Genomic DNA, 26,347 nt, shown 5'->3' on the forward strand with positions numbered 1-26,347 from the left:
AGGAAGAAGCACTAAAATGTCGAATGGCTTCCAGATATAATCAAAAGGTAGTGCCAAGAGGTTTCACTGAAGATGATCTCATCCTAATCCGAAATGATATTGGGACAACTCGACCTGGAGAAGGAAAGCTGGCAGCAAACTGGAAAGGAACCTACCGAGTCATAGAAGTACTTGGGAAGGGCTACTACAGACTATCCAAACTCGAGGGGCGAGAGCTTCCTAGGTCGTGGCATGCCTGCAACCTAAGAAGGTACTATAGCTAGAAACGGTAAAAGATCTCAGCATAAGATGCACTCTTTTTCCTGAAAAGATTTTTTAATGAGGCACCAAGTTGAGATCCAAAAATTATCCGACTCGAAAGGATAAAAACTCCGTATGTATATATTTTCATTTTCTTTTAAATAAAATATATTTGACGTTCTACAAGTTTTCAAGACGCATTAATCTGAAACATTCATCGTCCGATTATAAAGCAACAGATTGGCAGAAAGTGAAAAACAAATTCACTGCACGATCACGATAAAGACCAACAGAGATGAAAACCAAATTCATCTAAAGGTCGACTAAGCGAGGATTGAACTCACCTTCTACAAATCGGCAAAGATGAAAACAGAATAATGCAAGAAGTTATCGAAAGTGATCCGGAGAAAAGACCTGACGAGGTCTTAATGGATTGCTAAATAATAACTTAAAGACTGGCCGACGTTAAGAAGTCGGACCAAGTCAAACCTAGTTATAAGTAAACCCTGGAAAGAGGTCTGGCCAACCCTATAAAAGAGGATTACTTTAACTTAGAAGGGCTCGACATGACGAAGTCGTCCCAAAACATAAAAGTTATAAAAGTAATCTCTGAAAGAGACTTGAACAAGGTCCAAGAAAGAGGATTACAAAAATAACTTAGAAGGGCCCGACATGACGAAGTCGGCCCAAAATATAAAAGTTATAAAAGTAATCCCTGAAAGAGACCTGAACAAGGTTCAAGAAAGAGGATTACAAAAATAACTTAGAAAGGCCCGACATGACGAAGTCGGCCCAAAACATAAAAGTTATAAAAGTAATCCCTGAAAGAGACCTGAGCAAGGTCCAAGAAAGAGGATTACAAAAATAACTTAGAAGGGCCTGACATGACGAAGTCAGCCCAAAACATAAAAGTTATAAAAGTAATCCCTGAAAGAGACCTGAACAAGGTCCATGAAAGAGGATTACAAAAATAACTTAGAAGGGCCCGACATGACGAAGTCGGCCCAAAACATAAAGTTATAAAAGTAATCCTTGAAAGAGACCTGAACAAGGTCCAAGAAAGAGGATTACAAAAATAACTTAGAAGAACTCGACGCGAAAAAGTCGGTCCAAAACATAAAGCTACCAAAATAATCCCTAAAAGTGACCTAAAAAGTGGTCTAAAAAAAGAGGATTATCAAACAATAGCTCGGACGAAACCAACATAACGAAATCGGCGACCTTAGTATTATACAACGAAAAGTTCCAGCACTACCAAAAACCTAAAAAAGGCACCAAGATAAGATAAAGATTGACATAAAAAAGCATGGAGATATAATAAAAGCAAGTTCAAAGAGGCTACCCAAATCAGCCCCAAGAACTTGGAAGCTATTTGTTGTTTTTCAAAATAAGGTTGCTAAAAAAGCAACTAAAAAGTGTCAACAGTCAGCAAAACATCAATTCCAAAATAAAGAGTTTAATAGCCCACAAGCCGGGCAATATACACAAACAAAGAGAAATTTCAGCTAAGATCCGAAGCCTTCTCGGCAGCATCAGCACGGGGTGAAGGAGGGCGAGCCTGGAGAGGCACTGCATCCACTGTGCCATCATCCCTATTCAAAATTTGGCAATCAGGATCTAATTCTGGATGAACGATCCCAGCTGGAGGAACTGTAGAAGTCGACACTTTGGCAGCAGGCACAGAGGAAGGTTCGACATCATCATCATCCGGGTCGTCAGGGATAATTTTACCATCCCTCACAACATTGTCCAGGCTGAAGAGAGTAAGGTCGACCTCAGGAGCAAGAACTCGAACCTGCTCCTTCAGGTTCTCATAAGCAGCATTTACGCTGCCAACAAGGTGACCCTGGAGCTCGGAGTAATCAACTCGGGCAGACTCTAACTCCTCCCTCAGACGCATTACCTCCCGATAGGATGTGACGTAGCTGTCTTTATGCCTCAATGTCGTGTCCTCGGCCAACCTCACAGAAGCCGCCAAGGCAAGAGAGCTAGCCTTCTCGCTCTTCAGCTCCTTCTCCAGTTTGGTCACTTTCACTTCAAGCTCCTCCTTCAAGCCCCTCATCCGATCGAACTCCTGTTTAGCCTCCTCCATGAAGGCTTTGGTAGCATGAAGGGAAAGATTTTGGGCAGTTCGATACAGGGCAGCTCCCATATGTGCCATCTTAATGCTACTCCGAGTTATAAAATCTAAATGGCGAAGGAGTGATACATCATCCATAGGGAGGGCACCATAAGGACTGATCTGCTGATCGACAAACTCCACCGCATCAAAGTTAGGAGCATCAAGGTTGAAAGGCTCAATTGTTTTCTGTTTTTTGTTGGGAGGAGCACCAGAGGTAGCAACAGAAGTCGGTGGAGGGTCAGCCAGACGAACCCAAGGAGTAGGGATCACTTTCCTCGGCCCAGGTAAACTTGGCACGGGCGGCTTCACCAGAACTTGGGAAGATCCCTCTCCTGCCACCTTGGCCGACATGTTTTTAGCAGCAGCAGCCTTCCTTGCCTTCTTGAAAGCCTTCATGGACTCATTATTTTTAGACACCTCTGAAAAATAGAACCAACCACAGTAATGGGTTACAATCATAAAAGAGGAAGCAAAGCTAAAAACAAGGATAAAAACAAGTCAGATAGTACCCAACACAGTTCAGACCAGGGACGGGTCCCCCAAAAACTTTTGGTATCAAGGTGGGGAGGTTCCCCCCATATATCTTCAAGAACAATTACAAAAGCCTGCTCAACCTCATCAAGCATCTCCCAAGTATAACGAGACACTATCACATTCTGTTGCCATTCTAGAGGAAAAGCAGGCTCATCATTCTCATCAAGGAAAAAGGGGCGGGCCCCCTCAACAGCTCAAACTTTAAAGAAGTAGTTCTTAAAATCCTTAAAGGACTCATCATACATGGCAAAAACTTTATGTCCCTAGGCAGATCTAAAAGAAACCCAAGAAGCTTTCTTTTTGGAAGAAGCCCCGGGCTTGGCCAAAACAAAAAGATAGAGGAAAAGAGCCTGAGAAAGTACGACACCCAACTCTTGACAAAGCAGCTGAAAGATCTTGACAAAACCCCAGGAATTCAGATGAAGCTGGGATGGGGCAATGTTACACGACCACAACAGGTCGGTCTCAAAAGCAGTAAAAGGAAAGGTAATGTCCAACTGGCTGAAGAAATATTCATAGGCATAAAAGAAGGGACGCTCCCCCTCGACCGAGGTTGGAAAACAAACCCTCTCATCAGAACCAGGTGCTACAAGCTCGTAATCCCTTTCTTGGGCACCGCTACCACAAACCCTATGATGTTTTCTCAGCTCTACACAAAACTCAGCATCCACCACAGAAACACACATTAAGACAAGGGAGTCCAACTAATCGGACATCCCCTCAGGAACTTTAGAAGACATCTCTACAATATTTTTGCGAGAAAACATGGCCAACTAGTCCTACAACCAAAGAAAAGACGAATTACTACGATTACTCAAGATCAGACAGATAACTTGGGCAGCAAAAATAAAACAGCAGATTGCAGACTCAGCACAAGCAACAAAAGGAAAGCTCCAGGACCCACTTAGAAGGCCCAGGGGCATCCTTTGGAGGCAGTCAGGGAACAAGGATTCAGGAAAACTTACAAAACTAAAGCTCGCAGAGAAAAACCCTTTCTCGAAAAAGCAGCATCCCAGAAAGCTGCAAATCAAACAAAACCAAAATAGCTACCTTCCAAGTTCGCAGTCTCAGCTTATCAAAAAAGCAAAATAACAAAGCATATCAAGAAGTCATCAAAGAAGTCACCTTTTTCGGAGAAAATAAGATCCCCCAGAATAAGCAAAACAGCACAAAGAAATAACTGTTATCTTTTCACAGAGTTCATCAGCAAAAGCTATCAGCATGACAAAAGGAACAATCTTTTCAAGAAAACAAACAAACAAGCCACTAGAAAAAATTGTTACTTTCTACAAAGGATCATAAATAAAATCATCAACAGAGCAAAAGTCATCAAAAGGAGCAACCTTCTGGGCAAAGTAAAACAGGTTCATAAAAAACCAGAAAAACATGCAGCACAGCAACAAGCGAGCACGACAATGTAAAAAGATTCAAGCTTTCCGAATATGCATTCAAAACCAAAACTTTACCAAAGAACCGAAGAAAAAAACAACAAAAGAAGCACAAAAAAAGAAAAACCAACCTGAACGAAGGAAGAAGCTTCGAAGGAGAGTGAAGACGGAAAGACAGAATCGCCCAGAAAATCGCCGAATGACGCCGCAACGCAAGAAAGGCAAAATGTAAGCGAAAACAGAAAGCGAGAGAGTAAAAGGAGAAGTTACAAAGAAAAATGAAGAAGAGAAACCATTTTTGTGTGTAAGGTTCAAAATAAAAAGCCAAGGGAAATGGGGCAATTAAAACCAATTAATGAAGGTATTAAACCCTCGCACGTTCCTAAGAACAGAGCGCTAATATAAAAGCGCACGCTTTCAGAAGAAAATGTTCCACATTCAAAAAAGAAAGATTCTACAAAGAAAGAAGTCGACAAATGCTCGAGTTCAGCTTCATCAGAGAAGGATCAAAGTCTTAAAGAACTAGGACTCGACCTCAAAAAGAAAGGCCGAGCTCGAGCAGGGGCACTATTCATACCCTGGGTCGAGCTATCCGACCCGGGATGTTCAGTAACAAAGCGACCGACCTCTTCAGGTCAGGCTATCCGACCTCTTCTCAAAGAGCTCGGCCAAACCGACAGGAAAGCCCAGTAAAGGGCCCAAATAGAGGAACACGACCCAAATCCAAAGGCATCCCCAGCCTATAGAGATAAAGGCGGTTCCCTTAAAGATAAGCTGACCTCACCCAAAGATAAGATAAGATAACTAACTTATCTTATCTGAGAAGGTCACTCCACACCATTATAAATACACTGGAGTACCCAGGTATAACTCATACTCTGGTTCTACTAAAAACCTGCTTAATACCCTTGCTAACTTAAGCATCGGAGTCCCTTGCAGGTACCCCCACCCTCCGGTGACAAAGGATCAGCAGCATAGCCAGTCCAACAAGTCGGACACAACAGCTCCGGCCGCCGCTCACCAGCCGGACACGTCATCTCCGACCAGTACAGAAGATCTCGTTCGAGATCGACCTACAGTTTCAGGTAACCCTTGGAACAAAAATCAAGTTACAAAAAAATAGATTGTCACCAAAAATACCTTGAACATCAAAATTTGTTACCACTTTTGTAACGACTTCTGGTTTTTTGTATCAGAAAAATTTGTTACAAAATATCACTTTGAATTGTAACAGTTCCGTTTTTTGTTACAAAAACTTTTTGTAACGGGACATACTGCAACGGCCCCTTTTTTTGTTACAAATATTGCTTTTTCTTGTAGTGTGCCTTTACATGTACATTCGAATGTGAAAGGAATATATAGTTGCTTATGATAATTTTATCATGTTCTATATGTTTTATATATGTCCTAGCATATATAGTTGCTTATTTGAACCCCAATTTATTATTAATTTATATTGAATCTGTTTGTTCAAAAAATTATATGCATGACAAAGCTATTGAAAAGGCATGTTGCTTCCAATTAAAATTTTAAGCCTATTGCTATTTCTTTTATGAGCTATAATTTGAGATATTTTTGCTAAACGTGTCTAAATATTTTCTTATATTTAATGCTTTTGAATTTTTGTTTATTTTTTACATTTTAATAATAGTATTAATTGATACAGTTGGTGGTACCAAGTTTATTTAGATGCCTAGGATAGGTCATTTCACGAAGAAATCAAAGTTAGACTCAGTATGTCAGCAAACTCAAACATGATCTGCTGCAGCTTCATCCGTGCCCCAAGTGGATGGCCTAATTCCCCCCTCTGGTGGTACTGGTGCCGCCCCGACCTCATCTTTACGCCCCCTTTCAACCACCCCGTACCGAACCACCACCTGCTCCACAAACATGCACGAATGGTGCTCAACACTCGGAACCGCCTGATGAAGACTTAGACCCGGAGGTAGATAAGGTAGATTTTTTTGAGCAACAACGTTGACAACCTGTTTGTTACATCAGAGGCTCTGAAGCGCAAGAGACGCAAGACCGCCAAATTTTGGGATGTTAAAACAATTGGTATACAAGAATTTATCCCATGTATTTTTTATGAGTAATTTTTTTATGATTTCATTACATCTTGGCCACAATGGTTTCTCACACAGACTAACTATGATAAACAGAGTCTGATGGGACAATCAAGCAACTTCATTTAAGTGTGAGAGAGGCTATGAAGCTACCTAACGGTAGAAAGATCGTACTCAGGTTCAACGATAGACTGCAACCAATTGGAAATGAAGCTGGTATACTAAGCGGCGTTGTCGGAATGCTAGGATCTGACTACACCAAATTCCCAATCTGCGAGAAGGACTAGAGAAAGGTTCGCTCTAGGGACAAGATATATAATGAATGTGTAAAGGTAAATCGTTATACTTTTGTACAGTCTTGGAATCTTAATTCGACTCCTACCAACAATTTAATTCTACTCTTGTAGGAATTGTTCCATTTTGAAGAAGATATTGGAGGAATTATCAAGCGTACAATATTAAAAATGCTAGGAAGGGCTTGGAAGGACACGAGGAACCATTTGTATAATTACTTTTACAAATCAGATTTGACTCTTGAACAAAATATTAAAGGCCGTCCATCGGGAATTACTGCAGATCATTGGAGATGGTTCCTTGATTATCGCAATAGTGAAGAAACAAAGGTAATTTATTTTTATTTCATACTTTCAAATTTCTATTTATGTCACATTGAGTTAGTCAGAAATAGTGTTGAGTAGCTCTTACTTTTAATGGCATAACAGTAGAAGTGTAGGAAAAATGTTGAGTATCGATCGAAGCAATTATACACTCATACTGGCGGATCGAAAAGCTTGGCAAGGCTCAGTGAAGAAGAGGTAATTTAGGATTCACTTACGTTTTGAACCTTCTCTACGTATACCTATTCACTATTTAAGCTATGTTGTTGCAGTCGGAACGACAGGGGCGTCCAGTTAGTAGGGGGAGTTGTTTGTCTTAACGCACAAACGATCTAATGGATCCTATATCTATGATGCAGCTCGGGCTATTGGTGTAAGTAATGTGTTGACAATCACTATGTTGTTTCTCATAGGTTTTGTTTGTTAAAATTGTGTTCAAAGTTTGTTCGGTTAGCAATTAGCTAATAAATGCTTATGTTCTCTTATCTAACTGTGTAGGAAAGAATTGCGAAGATTGAGCAACATGATGAATCATCTAGACTGTTGTCTCAGAATGATTCACTTGCTCAAGCTCTTGGAAAGGAGCACCCAGGTAGAGTGCGTGGCATAGGAATCGGACCGACTACTAGTCAAGTGTTCGGTACGATTTCACTTCAACCGAGCATTGAAACTCAAAGGGAGGAGACCCAAAGGGTGTTGCTTGAACTACAATTAGAGCTGGCGGTTGAGAAATTAAAATGGAAGGCAATGAAGGATGAAGCAGCAGCCGAGAAGATGAAAAGGCAGGCAATGGAGAGTGCTCTTATGTGTCTAGTTCAAGGGCAAGGTGGGGAGCTGCCACTAGACGTGGCTACATGGATGAATTCATTGGAGGGACAGAGTAGAGAGTAGAACTAAGGATTTGAAATTTATTCTTTAAGTTAAATATACACTTTTTTATTGTTGATTATGCAACTCTTAGTAAGGAATACACTTTATTGATACTAGCGGCTCAACAGGCACTAACGTGCCTGTTCAGCCGCTTTTCTATTACTCTGAAGAAATTAATTTTATTTTTAAAATATATTATTCATTTTTTAAATTTATTAGATGATCTTTTTTTAATTTTGATATTGATGTGATCTTATTTATATCATATTTTAGTATTGGTGTTAATATATCATTTACCCTTTAAATTTGTCAGATAAGTATTTTTTCATCATTTTAAAATTAACGTAGCATTATTTATATGATATTTTGTTGAGAGTAAAATTATTATAAAAAAAACCTTTATTAAAATGCTAAATTATAAAAGCACACAATAAAGATATATGTATATATTATCAGAAAAAGGTATAGTTCAAGAAATAACGGCAAAAATCTTATCCTAATTTAAAAAGAGTATATCTATCAACCCAAACGCATGTTAGTTATTTACAAAATATTATTTTTGCCTAAATATCATGGGTATTCATGTTTGTCTTCTTCTTTTTTAAGTGGTAGGCCAAAATATGATTCTGAATCTGAAGAGGCCTTCATTTTCTTACAAATAGTGGAAGGACAGAAGAAATGAATATGCTTATAAATTTCGTTTTTGAATATCAAACTATAAGAGTATTAATGAAAAAATTAGGAGAATATAAAGATTGTGTACCTGGAAAAAATCCTTCGTAATTCATCATACATCTCCTTGTCAATAACTTTTTGCATCTTGAAAAACTGTCAGATTTTGTTTTCCATAAAAAGAAACCATATAAATGCTTCAGGTTTATTCAATTAAATTGATTTCTTATTATAGAGAAGAATTCAATTAAAACCTGTAGAATTGTGATATCTTGTTTTACATTGAACTTTCTGAAAGGACAAAAGAAATGACATTAATCCTTGTTTATCATTGACAAAATATAAATTAAATGATATACATCTTTTTTTGTTAGGAATTTTTTTTAATAACAATTACCTGCAATGATATTGTTCTGTATCGAAATGAGTTAGTTGTGTTCTTCTAAGTTCATGGCTGAAAAAAAGAGTTAAAGGTTTAACATAATTGGTATATAGGACGAAATAGACGGAAATATTTATTATGTAATAAAAGTTTATTGCATTACCTTTTATTTTTTTGATCCAATATTTCTCTTTTTACCATCTTCTATAATTGAGTTTTGTCTGCTTTAACTGTACCTCCCCAACCAATAGAATAAATTTTGATTGGATGAACCTGAGTCAATTTCACGTTTGATCAATAACACTAAAACAAAAATATGTATCATCAATGCAGTTGTCCCTGTCATTAATGCTGTAATCCTTACTTTATTGTTGATTGGTCTCATTGATACAATTGATTGCTCATCCTTCCATGTACTCCATAACAATTGGAATCCTGTTTCCTGTAATTTATTGGATATATGTATCACAATATATTTCAGTAGTGTTTTATATATAACTTTGAAATTAAGTAATGATACATCCCAAATAAGACATACCTCTACCTTTTATTGGTTTTAAAATTTTAATTTTTATAATTTTATTGCTAAAATTATAAAATTGATAGCAACATTTAAAGAAATCAAATTTTGGAATTTTTTTCAAAGTAAATATAAACATTGCAAACTATAATTTTTTAAAAAAATCAATAATTATATATTTTAAGGATGTATGTTTATTAATTTTTATAATTTATGTAAATCGTAGTTGGTGCATACCTGTTAGGTAAAGTAGAGGTTCCAGTTCCTTTCGCTTATCTCTTTGAATATGCGATGAGCTCTCTTGATTTCAATTTATCTGTTAAAAATCTTAGTCGTTAGTTGTTGAAATTAGTGAACAAAACTATCTATTCCAATGTTGATATTGTAATGATAAAATTACATAATACACGGATTATACTTGTAAAAAGGCTCACATATTTGCCAAGAACATAAATTACCTGAGGTGCAGGTAACAAAATTTCTTTAAACACCACATTCTTTGTGAATTGTCCCCTTTTCCCATCTACTGTTCCTTCTTTGACTAAGATTTTTGTGATTGACTGAGAAACACTTCGAGATAGAGCAACGTATAGTTGACCATGGCTGAACACATGTTTAGGGAGATAGATCCCTACCTTAGGGATAGTTTGGCCTTGTGATTTATTTATCGTTAAGGCAAAACTCAACCTTACAGAAAATTACTTTCTAATAAGCACAAAGGGTAATCCTGAGTTCTCAGTTGTTTTGTGTTTATCCGAGGCAGAAAAGCTCTTTTTCCAGAGTGATGGCCCGTTAAGATTTCCATGTCTAACATGTTTTGAAAAGTTCCTCGACACAGTAGCCTTGTGACATTGCATAAGCCTGCCTTAGGATCTATGTTTCTTAGTAACATCAGAGGAGCACCTTTTTTTACCTTCAACATATGAGGTGGCAATCCACCTGTGGAGATCGAGTTAAGATATTCTTGTTGATACAGATTATTTGTATCTCCTTCTACTTCATCAAAGGATGCTAAAATTCGTTCATCTCCCGGAAATTGGTTGATGACTATATCATTAAGCTGTTGCACATCATGATTCTTGGGTTTCAATATCGCTCTCTCCCCCATATAAGATGCATCCCACCCATGAGATTGCAAATTTGGAAAGGTTTCTTCTATTAATTTGTGTAATGATGCCTCACCTTCCCATGGTCTTGCCATGTGTGCTTCTATTTGTACCAAGTCTTCACATATGGTAGGCTCAATCCCATCCCCTATGCGCATAAGATACTCCGCAAAATCACGATCATATTGTTTTTGTCGAACCCATCTTAACTTTTTTGTTTCCATTTTCACATAATTGTCAACAACATATTGTTGAAGAAGTTGCCCCGCTTGCAAAACTGTTGAGTGATCATTGGGGCGGATCTACAAATATCAAGGATTATAAAATATTGTTATAAATTGTGAAATGATGTATTGGTACAAACTATCATCTACGGAAGTCTATAAATGATGTAGCAAATATAGGAGTTTGTACCTGGAGCATATAGCTATAATATGTCCGACATGATACTTTGTTTCCATGTTGAGTTCGAGTATTTATATCCCATCCATGGGTTCCAAATGGAAAAAGAAGAGGATATTGTAGTGGATCGTAATACCCAACAAACTCCTGAATCCTTCTGAGGTTACCAGCATGAGTTTGAACCTTGATATCTCGTCCGCGCACCATTGTTTCAATGTCATCACCGATTATTATGGTTGCTACTTATGAAGCAGACTATATTGTAGTTGATTAGCAGGTCACTCTCTGATCACCAAATTACACTCTTGCACATCTAGTCGTTGTGCAAGCTGACGGAATACATGGATAAAAGGATTATATCAGTGCAACAATTGTTGTAGCTTCAAAACCAAACTTTCATGCAGTTGTGTGTTCTCCAGCATCCTATTTTGTAACTCGTGCTCAGTATCGTATATATACAGTTGCAAGAAGCGTGGCTGCGCCCCTTGATCCAGATGAAATCCTCCTATACTATGGTACATTGATCCTTGAGCACGGAATGTATATATACCATGACTTGCTGTAGCTAATTGTTCGTCTATGTGTACACCACACAAAGTGAATGAAAAAACATGATTGTAACCACGAATGTGTTTCCTGAAATGGTTCCCTTCTGCAGAAAGGGTCTAAGAAGATCTCAAGTAATTTCTGAGAAGCATTTACCTGGGGCAAAGAGACTTTTCCTCCATTGCAACACATGTCAAATGTTTCATGGTGAAACAGACGTGCATTACAGTGTGTACATGTCCTTGTAGGAGGTAGTGTAGTTTGAAGCACTATTGTATTCTCTTGAAAATTTCGAGCACAATTGTGGGATGTTTGGACATGGTGTCTAATTTCTGCACTCGCATAGGAATATTAAAATATTATATTATAGATTTTTTTTCCTACATGTGCCAATAATTGTATGGTTAGGTACTCGGGTAGAATTCATTAATTATTTCATATTATTTTAGATAGTGAAATCAAGAGTGAACAAAGAATATATATATATATATATATATACAACTTCTCAATTGAGGTTTGTTTTTTGAAAAATAAACGTAATTTTTAAAGATGTAGTATTTTTTTCTAAATTTTTCTATTGCCTAAACTCATATAAGATTGTCAAAGTTTGAAGTTCTAGGTAATACATCAGGTTAAATATATATATATATATATATATATATATATATATATATATTTAATAGAGCAAATTTTTATTCTGAGTTATACTGAAATATACAAAGAATATTTTTAAAATGACATTATTCTATTGTGTTTTTGTTTGCTATTCAATTTTATGAAATTTTGAATGTCGCCCAGTAATTTGTAATAATTTTAATTATATTTTTTAAAATTATTATGATAAATTAACGATACAGTAAAAATTTTGTCCATTAAAATTGCATAAATATTTTTTATGGTTAACATGCATGGTGTACTTTTATTTTGTTATTTTTATTGGTGTTTATGTTAATAATATTTTCTACATTATTAAATTTTAATTTGATAATCTTGTTATCATCAAGGGTTTATTCCCTAGTTACTGTAACGATGTTAAAATTTATTTTCCATCACAAAATGATATTATGTGTCTCATGGTTTTTGCTATTAGATAACAGTTGTAGTAGCATTTTTTTTAGTTAGTACTTAAATTAGTGATTCATTAAAAATTTTTCATGTAGCTCATAAGAATGTAAATATCGTTATCTATGTTTTTAATTTGAGGTTTATATTATTTAGTTACCTATTGACCTGTAACTTTTAATATAACTTTTAATATAATATTTAGTTTTTTTTTAGTTTAAGAAATTAGAACACATTGTACCATTAGTAAATTTCACCATTTATTAAATGCTTAATTTATTAATAACCTTATAATAAAAAGGATCCATATAATTTGTACAGTTTATTTTTAAATACATGAAATAGGACATCAATATTTTTGTAGTATCTGTTAATTGTTTTTGTGTTTAAATTTTTTTTGTTCAGTTTTTCTCTTTAAAAGATATATGCTATTACGAAAATGTTATTATAAAGTTATTCTTATTATTATTAGTTTTATGAATGTATCAAATATTTTAAATATTTTATTTGTTAAGTATTTATTTTAAATTTTTTATTAAATTTAGAATTTTGTTTATAATATATAGTAAGCAGAATTTAAAGAGTAATACAGATACTAAACACAACAAAAATTCATTTGTTATTATGATAACTAATAAGCATGATAATAATACGATAAGTTTAAGTAAACACTTTTTATATAGTAATGTATATTAATAAAACTTTATATTTATTCAATATAATAAATGCTTTAAATGATTATTATATGATGGTGATAAAATATTAGAAATAGAGTACTCACCATTCATATTTGCATGGCTTCTAGTATTGTTTGTAGTTGGTTTATAAGAAGCAATTGGTTGAGGAATCGAATTAGTAGTAGCAATGGTGTCTCGACGTACATCTATATGTAAAGAAATTGCAAATTTTATATGTTATATACTTTTATGAAAAAATAAAAAAAAATTAGCGCTTAGCAATAAAATAAAGCGTGTTAATTAAGTTGGTTAATTTTGTTAATATTCTACGTTAAGAAGATTTAATGTGCAGACAAAATAAATTATATCGATGTGTTTACATGTTTAAAACATATAAAGATACTAACCAGTGGATCTATTACTTGGACCAGCTCCGTTACCATGTATTTCCGTACCTATATTTTTAAAGAGCAATATAGAAAATAAGCATAAATTAAACTCATAAGAGAATAATTAGTTATCTTAATATTAGTTAACTTTGATTGCGTGAAACAAAATATCGGTAACTTTAATTATTTTAAATTGATCTATATTTCTTTATTATAATACAAATAGTTTTTTCTATGCTTCTATTATATTTTTTTATAGTGTTTTTTTTCAAATATTTGAATTTCGTCCATTAATGTTTGAGATATTTTAATTTGTTTTTTTTTTTTGTGTGTTTACGTTGATAATAAAAGGAATTAATCTTTATAATAAAAAGAATTAATCTTTATTTATGTAGTACTTTTTTAATCACAGGGATAAAAAATAATATCTCTTGTAATTTTTTTAACCGATATGTATAGTTCATTATATTATATATTGGTACGGATTTGATTAATGAGTACACTTTTATATGTAATTTTTAAAAAAAATAAATATTGGACATCAAAAATATGTAAACCATGTGTTGTAGATTTAATTATTCCAATGACTTTAGTTAATGATTTATTTTTCTTTATAATTTAAATACTATTGTCCCATTGAAATAACTATTAATAAAATAATTATATTTTATATACTATCAGTTATTGTACTATAATGATATATTGATCAGTTATATACTATTGTATTATGAGCTATTATGTATGAAAAATACTAATAAAAAATAATAAATAATTAATATTTTGTTGACGTAATTTTATTTACATCATTATTATGATTATAGTATAACGTTACTTATATTAATTATTTATATTTTAATAATTTTAAAAAATATCATGAAAAATTAAAGATAAAAATATAATTAATAAATTTAATTTCAAAATATCATGTATGCGGAGTACGTAGTGTCAGTTTTCTTTATTAGAAGTGGTTCAGTTTCTAAATTCTGTCGTGCGTAAATCCATTTTTTAATAAAAAAGAAACAGGGACAAAAGAGAAAAAAAGAATGGGATACTAAACATATAAACATGTGTATTCCCATTATATATTGGTATAAATAGCTCTTGTAATTTTTTAACCGTTATATTTATATGTAAGTAAAATATATCCTAATTTTATTTTTAATTTTTTAGAAATATATATCATTACCAAAGCTCTAAAATATGAGAACATAAAGAATTTAAAAAAATTAAATGAACGTGTTGTTAAAAAATTTAATGTTATATTGATTCATTACTTTAATATATAAATTTTATTATTGATTATGAAATCATTATCATAAACTTTAATATAAGAGTACTTTTTGTTTTTGTCGTTAGTCTTACATGACATTATTTTTTATTCTTTTTTAATATAAATATAAATATATAAATATTATATATTACGTTATATATTATATTGTAAGATGAAAATGAAATATATTAAAAAAATATTATTATTATTTTGACCATTAATTTATTTTTAAATTATTTTTAAGGATGAATGATGTCTAAAAAAGTTAGATACCAAATTTTTAATGTTAACTTTATAACTTGATATATGATTGATGTGTTGTTTGATTAAGAATGTATAATTTCATGATATATATTTTGGATACTAAACCATGTATAGTAATATTAATTTGTTTAATTTTGTGTATGTTATTTTGATTTATGTTACCTGTGGCAGTTCTATTGTCATGTGCTTCCATTCTTGTATTTTTGAAAAGTAAAATATAATTATTAAGAACTAATTCAATTCATAACAAAGAAATTTAAATTTAGTTATCGTGTTACCTGTAACAAATTGAAAATAGGTGGTAGCTCTGGCCATTTGTCTAATTGTAGTGAATCTAGCTACCTCTATGTTTGTAGTTAATCGGGTACTTCCACCAGTGTTTGGAATTGTAGTTGTATCAGTTGGGATGGCAATTTATTTTCCTTGTCGAATAATCTCCTGATAATTTGCCGGTCTTCTAGCTCGGTATTGTTGTCTTTGCTCTTCGGTAATGTTCTGTCTTCTTCGCCTAGCATAATCTGTCCAAGTGGGTCGACGTTGACGTGGCTGTTGATTTCGTGAAGTTTCCATTTCTATTTGTTAGAAAGATAACAATGATATGTAGAGAAGAAAAAGTTTTGTGAGACCAAGATTGAAAGGGAAGGAGTAATTTAATTCTGTTAAGTATGATTGAAGGTGGTGAGTTAGTTTTTAAAGTGAATACGTAGTAGTAGCAGTTTTTTTTTCATTTTTAAAATACGTCGTGGGTTGATGGTGAATCAGTTTGGTACTCTATCCTAAGGTAAATTCTTTCCTTGATTAAAAAATAATAAACATGGAAGACTGTAGTAAAATGTTTGTTATATTGAATCCAATGTTTAACAAAAAAAGGGGTAAAATAGTAAGAAAAATTGGATACTAAATTTTCTTATTCCCATTATACATTGGTATAATCCATTATATATTGGTATAGTCCAATGACTTTAGTTAATAATGATTTATTTTTTTTTATACTTTAAATACTATTGTCCCATTGAAATAACTAATAATAAAATAAATATATTTTATATACTATCAGTTATTATACTATAATAATATATTGATCACTTATATATTGATCACTTATATACTATTATATTATGGGGTATTATGTATAAAAAATACTTATAAAAAATAGTAAATAATTAATATTTTGTTGACGTAATTTTATTTATATTATTAATTAAAAATAATATAATTAATAAAAAATAAAAAATAATTTTATTTGTATTATGGGCTATTTTATTTATATTTTATATTTTATTTTTTTATTTATATTAATTATTTATATTTTAATAATTTTTGAAAAATATCATAAAAAATTAAAGATAAAAATATAATTAATAAATTTAATTTTAAAATATCATGTATCTTGAGTACGTAGTGTCAGTTTTCTCTATTAGGAGTGGTTCAGTTTTTAAATTCTATCGTGGGTAAACCAAATTTTTAATAAAAAAGAAACCGGGACAATAGAAGAAGAAAGAATTTGACACTAAACATGTGTATCCCATTATATATTGGTATAGATTTTGATTAATGAATAATTTTATCAGTTTTGCCAATATTCGTTCACCCATCAATTTATTCATTCAGTTACAAAATAATTAAGTTTTCTAATATCAGAAAAAATTCAAAAAATAACAAAAAAATAATACAGTAATTAAAAGAGCATTGATTGCCGGTGCAAAATACAGTCATTTTGTGGCCATTTAGATGGAACAATAGCGGCGATTATCAAATGGTCGAAGATAAATTTAATTTTTTTGGAAAATCAGATAGCGACGGTTTGGAACCGCCGCAGAATACATTTCAAAAAACACAATGGTCAAAAGAACAGCAGCGGTTCAAAATCGCCAGAAAATGCGATCGAATTTTCTGTTGGCCAAATAGCGGCAGTTGAAACTGCCGCTAAATCAATCGACGCCAAGCAAGTGGTTTCCCAGCGGTTCAACGAAACCGCCGCAAAATCAAATGTCCACGCCCTATACTGCGACGGTTTTTGAACCGTTGGTAACTCGTTTTGCGGCAGTTAAAAACCATCACTAATCCTCATATAAACCGCTGCTAAACTGTGGTTCTGCTGTAGTGATATTGTCCGTGTACTGTATATTTAAAACAAATAAATCTCATTAAATAATTGAAAAAAAAAAACTAATTTTAAAATATCATAAAATAGAACAAAACAAGAAAATATAAACACTAAACCTCATTTCTATATAAAAAAATATTACATAGATTATACCGAAATTGTGTCAAATAACAACGAAATAGATTCATAAAAACACCAAAAATCTATCTTATTCTCTTCAATCTCTAAAATGATAATTCATAATATATTCATGATAATGAGTGAAGTTTGACTGCACCAATGAACCACCATAAAAAAGGTTCAACTGCAAAACGTAAGTCATATATTAGCCAAACTATTAACATGAACAAACTCAATTTTCATTGTTTAAAGAATATGAGTTTTACCTCACTTAGAGCTTTCTTTTTATGTTTCTTTGAAGCATTTACAATCTGTTTTTCGGTGTTTGATCTCAATCTATTTTTTGGACGTCCTCTTGTTCTCACTCATGGAGGGCTTTGAAGCTCATTAATATCTTCCAACGAAGCATCTTCGTGAGATAACAGACATTTTCCTTTGCTTTTGGTTTTGTATTCTTGCATCTCAGCCATAGCATTGTCATATGCGCAGTGCCGAATCGCAGTCAACTCCTCAAATTCTAATGTAAATTCACAAATATTTTGTGACCGAAACACCAAATCATCAAATCTGCTATTTCTTTGCTCCAATATAGGCTCGTCATGGCTACTCTTGATATATGTGTGTGCCTCCTCTTTACGTTCTTACTCTATCATTCCAATATATATCTTGGTGACACTTTATTTACTCTCTCAAAGCTTAATGCGCTTAGAGAATGACGGCACAATATCCCTCTTGACTCGAATAATAAGCACTGACATTTAACTTGAGCTGATATTGCATCGTATGTAACTACAAACTTTTTGAATGTTGAGTTAAAAACCTGTTCTACAACTTCATATGTCGTATAACCTAGAGCAGACTGCATTGATCTTGTGACGCAATTCACCTTTTCTCTAAATTGTGCTTGGACTTTTCTGAACTTCTCGTGAGTATACACATGCTGAAATTGAGCTTCTATTGGGAATTTTGTTGCACAAGGTATGACGAATTGGATAAGTGAGCTGTTACACATAATAAACTTATTAAAAAAAGCATGCATACTCTCGCTCTTTTGTGTGTTTCTCATCCCGCCCCAGAAGCGGTGATCTAAATAAATTGGAATCCATAAATGATGATCTTTGAAAAGCTCTGAAAAAATCAAAAAAATACTTAAATTAGCACCATAATACACTGAAAGACATAATTTTTGACACCTCTACTACCCAAGCAAAACATATAAATATCCACACACTAAAACTAACAACATCAGTTAATCCTAACAAAGACACCATTACCTGAAAGCCACTTGTTGTCCCTAACACCATACTTCATCAGAAAATCATTCCAATTCCTATCAAATGATTCTTTTGTAAAAGAGTTCCAAACAACATGACTCATCTCGTATTCAATTTTTTCGTGTCACTTGTAGTAATTTGATTTACTTGGGATCTTCTTCATGATATGTCAAATACACCAACAGTGAATTGTTGTAGCCATACAAGCTTCAATAGCCTTTTGCATCGATGTACATTGATCTGTAAGAATGCCTTTCGAAGCATTTTCTCCTATGCAACGAAGTCAACATTAAAATAACCATTTGAATGATTCAATATCCTCTTTTTTCAACAAAGCAAATCCCAAAAGTATTGACTGACCGTGATGATTCACCTCAACAAAAGAACCAAAAACTAGATTATACCTAAATACAACACAGAAACAAATCATATATACACCGAAAAACTATCTAAGTACACTAAAATTAATATCAAAATACACATAAACTAGAATAGCATATTATCTGTTTGTATTGTAAGTAGTATCGAATGAAATAACATCTCCAAAATATTCACAGAAAACCCTGCTTCTTGGGTCGTCACAAAAAATAATCTTAATTGACTGATCAACCTCAAGTTCAAGCTCGAAAAAAGAAATTCTGATTCTTCACTTTTGTAACACCCTACCACACAGAGCTTTACGCTTAAGCCGTAAAATAGAGGTGGTGTGGTATTACGACCTCTAAAACAAAATATATACATAATAATATTGAAAAGAACACAGTATACGAGGAGGCTTGAAAAATGGGTAAAGCAAATTCGCAAAATGAAAAGCGCAACACTCAGAAAATCGGGTTACTTGCGTACGAAGAAATCTAAAATTTATAGGTATCACTAAAAAGAAAAATAGAAGTAGAGATATAAGGAAACGATATAACAAGCTCCTAACTCAGCCTGCGAAACTAAGGCTGGCCGGAGAATATTTACATACATACATACATACCCCAAAGTCCAAAAATACAAAGATAACCCTTATTCTCTATAAACCTCTAAGAGGTACAAAATAAAGTAGATGTTCAGAGAGTTAAGTACACATATAAACATAAACTATAAAACCCAGAAACCGCTCCGCTACAAAAGTCCAGACGCCTACTGAGGAGCCTCTCGACCTGCATTTGAAAAATAACAACACAGTATGGAGTGAGAACCAGAGGTTCTCAGCATGGTAAAGATGCCACACACATAATACATAAGGTCCTGGGAATGCCAGAGGCAATGCTAGAATGCCGACACTCAGATATCAAGCTTAAAGAATCCATAGAAAGGGTGGTCATTTTAGGAGTTCTAAACCTAGCTTAAACTTAATCTCAACTTTAAACCTCTCCACCTTTCCTCCGATCCTCTATCTCCGGAGAGTTTGCAAAGACAGACAAACAGATAATTGCAAGCACAGGTAGGAAACAAGTAGTGCAAGTAGAAAATATAACAGTTAACATAATATATTCAATTAGGCATTCCCAAATAATGCATAACAAATAAAACAAACAAAATGCACATGATCTATGCCTGTCCTATGAATGATGAGGCTCATCTGTCGGTTATCAAGCCAACCTGACAAGTTCGGTTTGCTAAACCCTTGGACTGTCCCCCGTCGCGCATCTCCATGAGTCTATGCATAGATTTTTCTCTTTTAATTCATAAATCATACATTCATTTTACTCAATGGGGTTACCATTCCCGGGAATTTATACGTGCACGGTCACCCTTACGACGTAAGGTCAACAGAGTATCGAGTTTCGACCTGAAACACATGGTGGCAAGCCACGGAACTTTACACAGAGAAAATTGTATCTCAGATCATTTAAGTGCATAAGCCAAATAATATTCATAATCATTTATAAACATTTCATATTCCTACCATCAAAGTCATAGCATCAATTGCACTCCAAGTTTACATATTTCCAAACTTAATTCATTACTTTTTCAGCTTTACTTCACCCCCAAGTTATCTCCATTTCCTAACTTCATCTAATTACAAGGCTTACTACTATAATTTATGACTAAAAGAACAAAAATAGAGGTTTAGAAGTTTGAAATTAGGTTTAAAACTCAAAAACCCAAATTTGCAAAAATAGGGGCCACGCGTACGCGTGGGCGTGAAAAATCTTTGCTCGCGTATGCGTGAAAAATCTTTGCTCACGTACGCGTGATTCCCAACCCAAAAGGGTTGGTCGTGTACGCAAATCCCAGGTCATGCATACACGTGGGCGTACGTTTTACCAAAAATTTTGCAAAGTTTGAAAAGCTGCAGAATTTCCAATTTCAATACCAAACTTTCAACGCGCATAACTTTTTCGTTTTAAAACATTTTTCATCCATTCTTTGAACACCGTAAACTTCACGGACCTAATTTTCATATAAAATAGATTTGAAAAAATTTGGGGGTCCAGAAGCCGAGTTATGACTCGCCGAAGTTTGGCCAAAAACTAATTTTTTCACAAACCTCAAACCTCAAACTTTTACCAAAACAAGATTCTCATTCATAACTCTAAGGTTCTACACAACATAACACAACCCAATTTTCCTTCTCAACATTCTCATTCTTTCTACAATATACAACACATCATTCCACTACTCAAAACCAACCAATCCATATCCAAAGCAATCATGAGATATCAATGAAACAACAATAACAATTTCGTATTCATAATCCTCACTAAATCACCATCAACCACAAGCAATAGTCCTCATTCCCTTTCTCACACTCATTCAACATCCTCCATAAGTTCTACTAAACATTAAGCACAATCAGACATCCAGCCTATCGTATGGTCAACTAGCCTAAGTTTTCTCAGAACATTATATATTGCATACGTGAAACCTAAACCATACCTTGGCCGCTTTTTTACATATTGTCCAAAATCACCAAGGCACAAGCACCCAACCTCCACCAAGCTCCATGGCTCACAATTCAAGCTCCAACATATACATATACACACCTAATTTCACATATATCACACATACATACCCAAATTCATTACCCAATACACCAATTCAAGAGATTAGCTAGAGTTCTAGTATCCTCACCTTACCCAAGCATCGTATAAGTAAGAGTGAATATTTTTCTCAAGCTAATCAGATCCTAATACATCAAAGAGGCAAAAATTCAACACCACTTACATAATTTCGAAAAATTAGAGGAAGGAGAGGCTGAGAGTGATAAAGTGGGTTACCTATGTAATTGTTTCGATGGATTTGTAAAGCTTGATGCGGTGGTCGCGTGGCCGCAAACGGTGCGGCAATCGGAGCTCAGAGTGAGAAGATATAGCAATCTGAGTGTTTGAATGAGGGTTAGAAAGTTTACATGTTCTTCCCCTTCATGCTGAGCTTCTCAGTGTGTTGCATGCCAAATGGGGAAAGCTCATTTAATTGATGGGTTGGTTGGGCCCACGGGCCCGGTTCGGCCCGTTCGGTCTAATCTTGGGCCAATTTCTTTGAAATTAGTGTCAAAATTCTTGTTTTAAATAGCTCTATCCTAATTTAATATAATATTCATATTTTTTATTTTCTTTATAAAAATTTAATTTATTGACTAATTATTTACTAATTTTACGGGGTTTACATCTTTCATTCTTAATAAGTATTTCCCAAATTCTTTTGCATCCTCTAGTTCTGAAACATTCTGCACTTCTCTCGTGATGTAATTTCTCACATCTTTTTCAATGAAACTTAATTCACGATGACCCCCTACTGCTGCGACAAATGATTGGTAAGTTTTGCTTGGTTTGGTTCCAATTTCCTCATTATTCTCTATTGTACGTTGTACAGACATGCTTAATTGCCTGCGTTGCTTAAGTACCTCTACTTGATTTGGACAGCACGGATGTGAATGATGCAACACAACCTTCGAAATAATCCAAACACCAATGTCCTTCAATATATGCATATAAATTCTTGCAGGATAATTTAATCCAGCAGAGGCTTTGTATTCTCAAGTGGAGATATGTTCGATTTCCACTTTTCCTCTCTGATACATGTAATCAATTGGTTCTTAATTTCATTTTCCTTCTTATTTGTGTTCCAAATTTTCATAGAAAAACCTACCAATTTAGAATAATATTTTAGAATTTTTCAACTTCTTCGTGTTAAAAGTCATCCAACCTTTGGAACAAGCTGCTTAGCAACATTGTACAGAAACTGAAAATTCAACAAAATTGGTCCAAAATAAACCATATTAGCAACTAAAATACACCAAAAATGTAAACAAAATGGATTCATCAAAATAATAAAATCAGATTTAGAACTTGTATATTTCATTCAAATTCAAACCATTAACTATGCACAAAAATTTTTACAAACAAAAACAAAATGATTCAACTTCAAAATCATAAACTACTAACAAACTACATTAAATAGATTCAAACCATATCTCACCACTTGATTTGATTCAAAATAATGATACAATTATCCCTAGTTCAATTAAAAGTTTGAACCTATAAATACGCCAAAAAATTTTTAAAATGCACAGAAAGAGTTTCAAAATACACTAATTTATAATCGAAATACACTGAAACAAGAATGGAACAAATTCATCACAATAATAATTCATATTAGAATTCCTACATTAGATTCAATTCAAACCATCAACCATGAACAACAATTTTCACAAACAAAAAGAACATTATTTACATACAGAATCATAAACTACTAACGAACAACAATAACTAGAATCGAACCACACCTTAGCCACTTGATTCGATTCAAAATAATAATCCATTTTGCTCTAGTTCAATTGACAGTCTAAACTTGAATCATTCATTATCTTCAACAACGAAATAAACCTTCCTGAAGATATATCGAAGAGAGAGCCATTTCAGTTGTTCAACTGGACGGGACGCATAAACGACATATATTTATCACGAAAACAAAAAAGTGATCATATATATATTTTTGTGTTCATATGTTACACCACGAAAGGAGGGGCCTTGAAAGCTATAAGGGAGATGAATCGATTGAGGTTGAGAGGTAAGGTTCTTTTTGTGGGAGAAGCAAAGTACAGGAGAATTCCAGATATGAACGACATGAGGAGAACTCAAAGAAGAGAAGAGGATAAAAACTCTACTTATCACCGGCCACAACGCGAAGTGGTTCAGATAGAGGACCGGAAGAAAACAACAGAACCAAGTAAGCACACAAAAGTACTAGATCCACATGGAAATTGGTGGACAAAAAATGTGGAAGTTACTGTGGCAAAAGAAAACCTGGATTGGTTACAAAGAAGCCTTGTGGGTGGAACAACAACGGCCATTAATTTCAACTCGCTGAAAGATCAAGTTGCAAAGAACTTGCCTCAAGTCACCGAAGTATGAGGACTGGGTGCTTACAAAACCTTACTGACCTTTGATAGTCTGTTGAGCACAGAAGAGACATACATTCTTAACATGAATAGTCTTTTACAAGTTTCTTATGTTTGGCGATGGGAGGAGTCGTACCGAAGTGAAACTAGAAGAGTGTGGCTAGAATATTTTGGAGTTCCGTTGCAGGCTTGGTCTGTGGAAACTTTTAAAACTATAGGAGGTGAGTCGGGCGAATAGTTGGGTGCGATTCGATGACGGAATCATGCAATTTCTTCAGTGTTGGACGAGTGCAAATTGATACCTATGTAATGGACGTGATCAATGAATGGATACATATTACAATAGGCATCAGCGAACTTGATGTGTTGGTAAAGGAGGTGGGACGCGAGACATATGGCATAGGTTGTAAGTTGGACAACACTGCAGTCGGTGATACAAGTTGTGAAGAACAAAAGATAAGTGTTGTAGGTAACTGTACAGATGTGGCGGACAGGTTTGTGAGGCATACAAATCCACCGGAATGCGTAGACCAGGCGGCTGAACTGCTAATGGTAGTGAAGCGGAAGGATGAAGAAGATGAGGATAGAATAGTAAATTCAACGGGTATTTTAAATGAGTGGAATTTTGAAAATTCAAAAGAGGATCATTTTAATTTGGTAACATACAATACAAATAATGAGGCTTTTGAAAAGAGAGCTGATTTTGTGTGAAGAGGGGTTTATGAGCAATAAAGATGATTCGAAAAAAACTTCATCTTGGGATTTTGGCAATCTGAATGGTGGACTACAAAGGGTGCCATAAAGGGGACAATAAAACACAACAACAGATGCAAAGATAAGCCCAAAAATAAGGTTAGCAACAATATGGGCTCTGCAATGATTTTGGACCCAAATTATCCAGCAACTCCAAATTGGATAGGTGCTACTATAGGCAGTCCGGGTGGGCCAGTTCTGGTGGAGCCGGGTCGGGTGCAGCGCATTCTCGCTAGGAGCAGCCATCACATACGCAGTGTAGAAGCCGAGGGAAGTAGGAGTGACTCGGTAGGTGCTGGCTGGACCCAGGTCCAACGATCACGAGGAGCTGAAGAGGCCTGAGATTTTGACCGGCGAAGCCACCCATGGGAGAACCATCTGGTACTGGTGAACAATGGGCCGTGATCGAGAAGGTGGGGAATGCTAGAAACGGCGATGATGATGCTATCAGGTATGAGCAACTAGTGACGGACCAATAGAGTTGGATGCTGGAAGAATTAGAGTGATCCAGGGGGATGATGGAGCAGAGATCCAGGCAGCTAGAGGCGATAGGGATGAAGGCACTATCCGAGAAAAAAATGGCGGTCTTGGCGAGGTTAGTGATGATGGGAATTTTGGGGATATTGATGATAAAAATGACACAAATGGAGAGAACAAAATTGAAAGTGAAATGGTAAATAGAGGCAGGGCAAAGAAAGAAGGTGTTGTATATGATGTTGTAAATAGACGAAGTGGGTCAAATGAAGGTCAGAAGGTATTGGTGCAGGGTGGAGAGGGTATTGAAGATGCTTAACGGGGAGAAGACGGAGCTGAAAATAACGTGGAAATTGGTGACAATCAGAGCTCAACATTGGAGGAGCAAATGTTGGAAAACAAGAGGACAAATAGCAGTGGAATCTGGTGCTATACTGTACAACGAAGAGGATTATATCATGGCTATTCTCCAAGCTCAAAATGATGAAGTTTCTCAGAAAAGAAGAATGGCGAAACAAAAGGCTAAAGCAAGGCATTGCAGACCCAAGAATAAAAACAAGGTGTGTAATAATCTTTTAAGATTATTTTTAGTTCATGGAATATTAGAGGGTTGAGGGGGGATGGTAAGATGAGAATGATAAAGGTCCTAAAGAAAAAATATAGACTAAACATGTTAGGTCTGGTTGAAACTAAAAGGCCTATAGTAACGAAGTTTGATGTGGCTAGTTTGTAGGGGTGTGATAGTGCTGGGTGGGTATATGTAGAGGCTGATGGTGCATCGGATGGGTTGTTGTTAATATGGGATGAAACTGATTTTAAAATGAGTAACTGTTATAATGGGAAGAGATGGTTGTGTGTAGAAGGGATGATATTAAAGAGTAACTTCAACTGTGCATTTTTCTTGGTTTATGGTGCTCATACTAGAGAGGAGACACTTGTTGTGTGGGAGGAGTTGAGCTATGCTACCGGATTGTGCTAGGTCCCTTGTTGCTTCAAGGGAGACTTTAATGAGATTGTAAACATTGAAGAAAGAAAAGGTACTACTAGCCTAACAACGTCGCTGAGGACTTCAAGGATTGGATACAAGATATGCACTTGTTGGACTTACCGCTTAATGACCGTAAGTTTACGTGGTTCAGAGGCCAGTTCTGCAGTCG

At 34.5% G+C, this 26,347-nt stretch overlaps 1 protein-coding gene across 1 annotated transcript; it reads right to left on the minus strand.

Moving 5' to 3' along the window:
- Window positions 1-1,741: 1,741 nt before the first annotated feature.
- LOC148579509 (uncharacterized) lies at window positions 1,742-2,458 on the minus strand. The gene has a single exon (XM_088490471.1). The coding sequence runs from the start codon at window positions 2,456-2,458 to the stop codon at window positions 1,742-1,744; it is 717 nt and encodes a 238-aa protein (XP_088346597.1).
- Between the last annotated feature and the right edge of the window lie 23,889 nt (window positions 2,459-26,347).

Source organism: Arachis ipaensis, chromosome B10 (genome assembly GCF_059453495.1).
Source record: "Arachis ipaensis isolate K30076 ecotype BB chromosome B10, ASM5945349v1, whole genome shotgun sequence".
Taxonomy (NCBI): Eukaryota; Viridiplantae; Streptophyta; class Magnoliopsida; order Fabales; family Fabaceae; genus Arachis; species Arachis ipaensis.

What these genes read in the sequence shown, in the direction of transcription:
- LOC148579509 (XM_088490471.1), bottom strand. Translation starts at nt 2,458, where the DNA reads ATGGATGATGTATCACTCCTTCGCCATTTAGATTTTATAACTCGGAGT.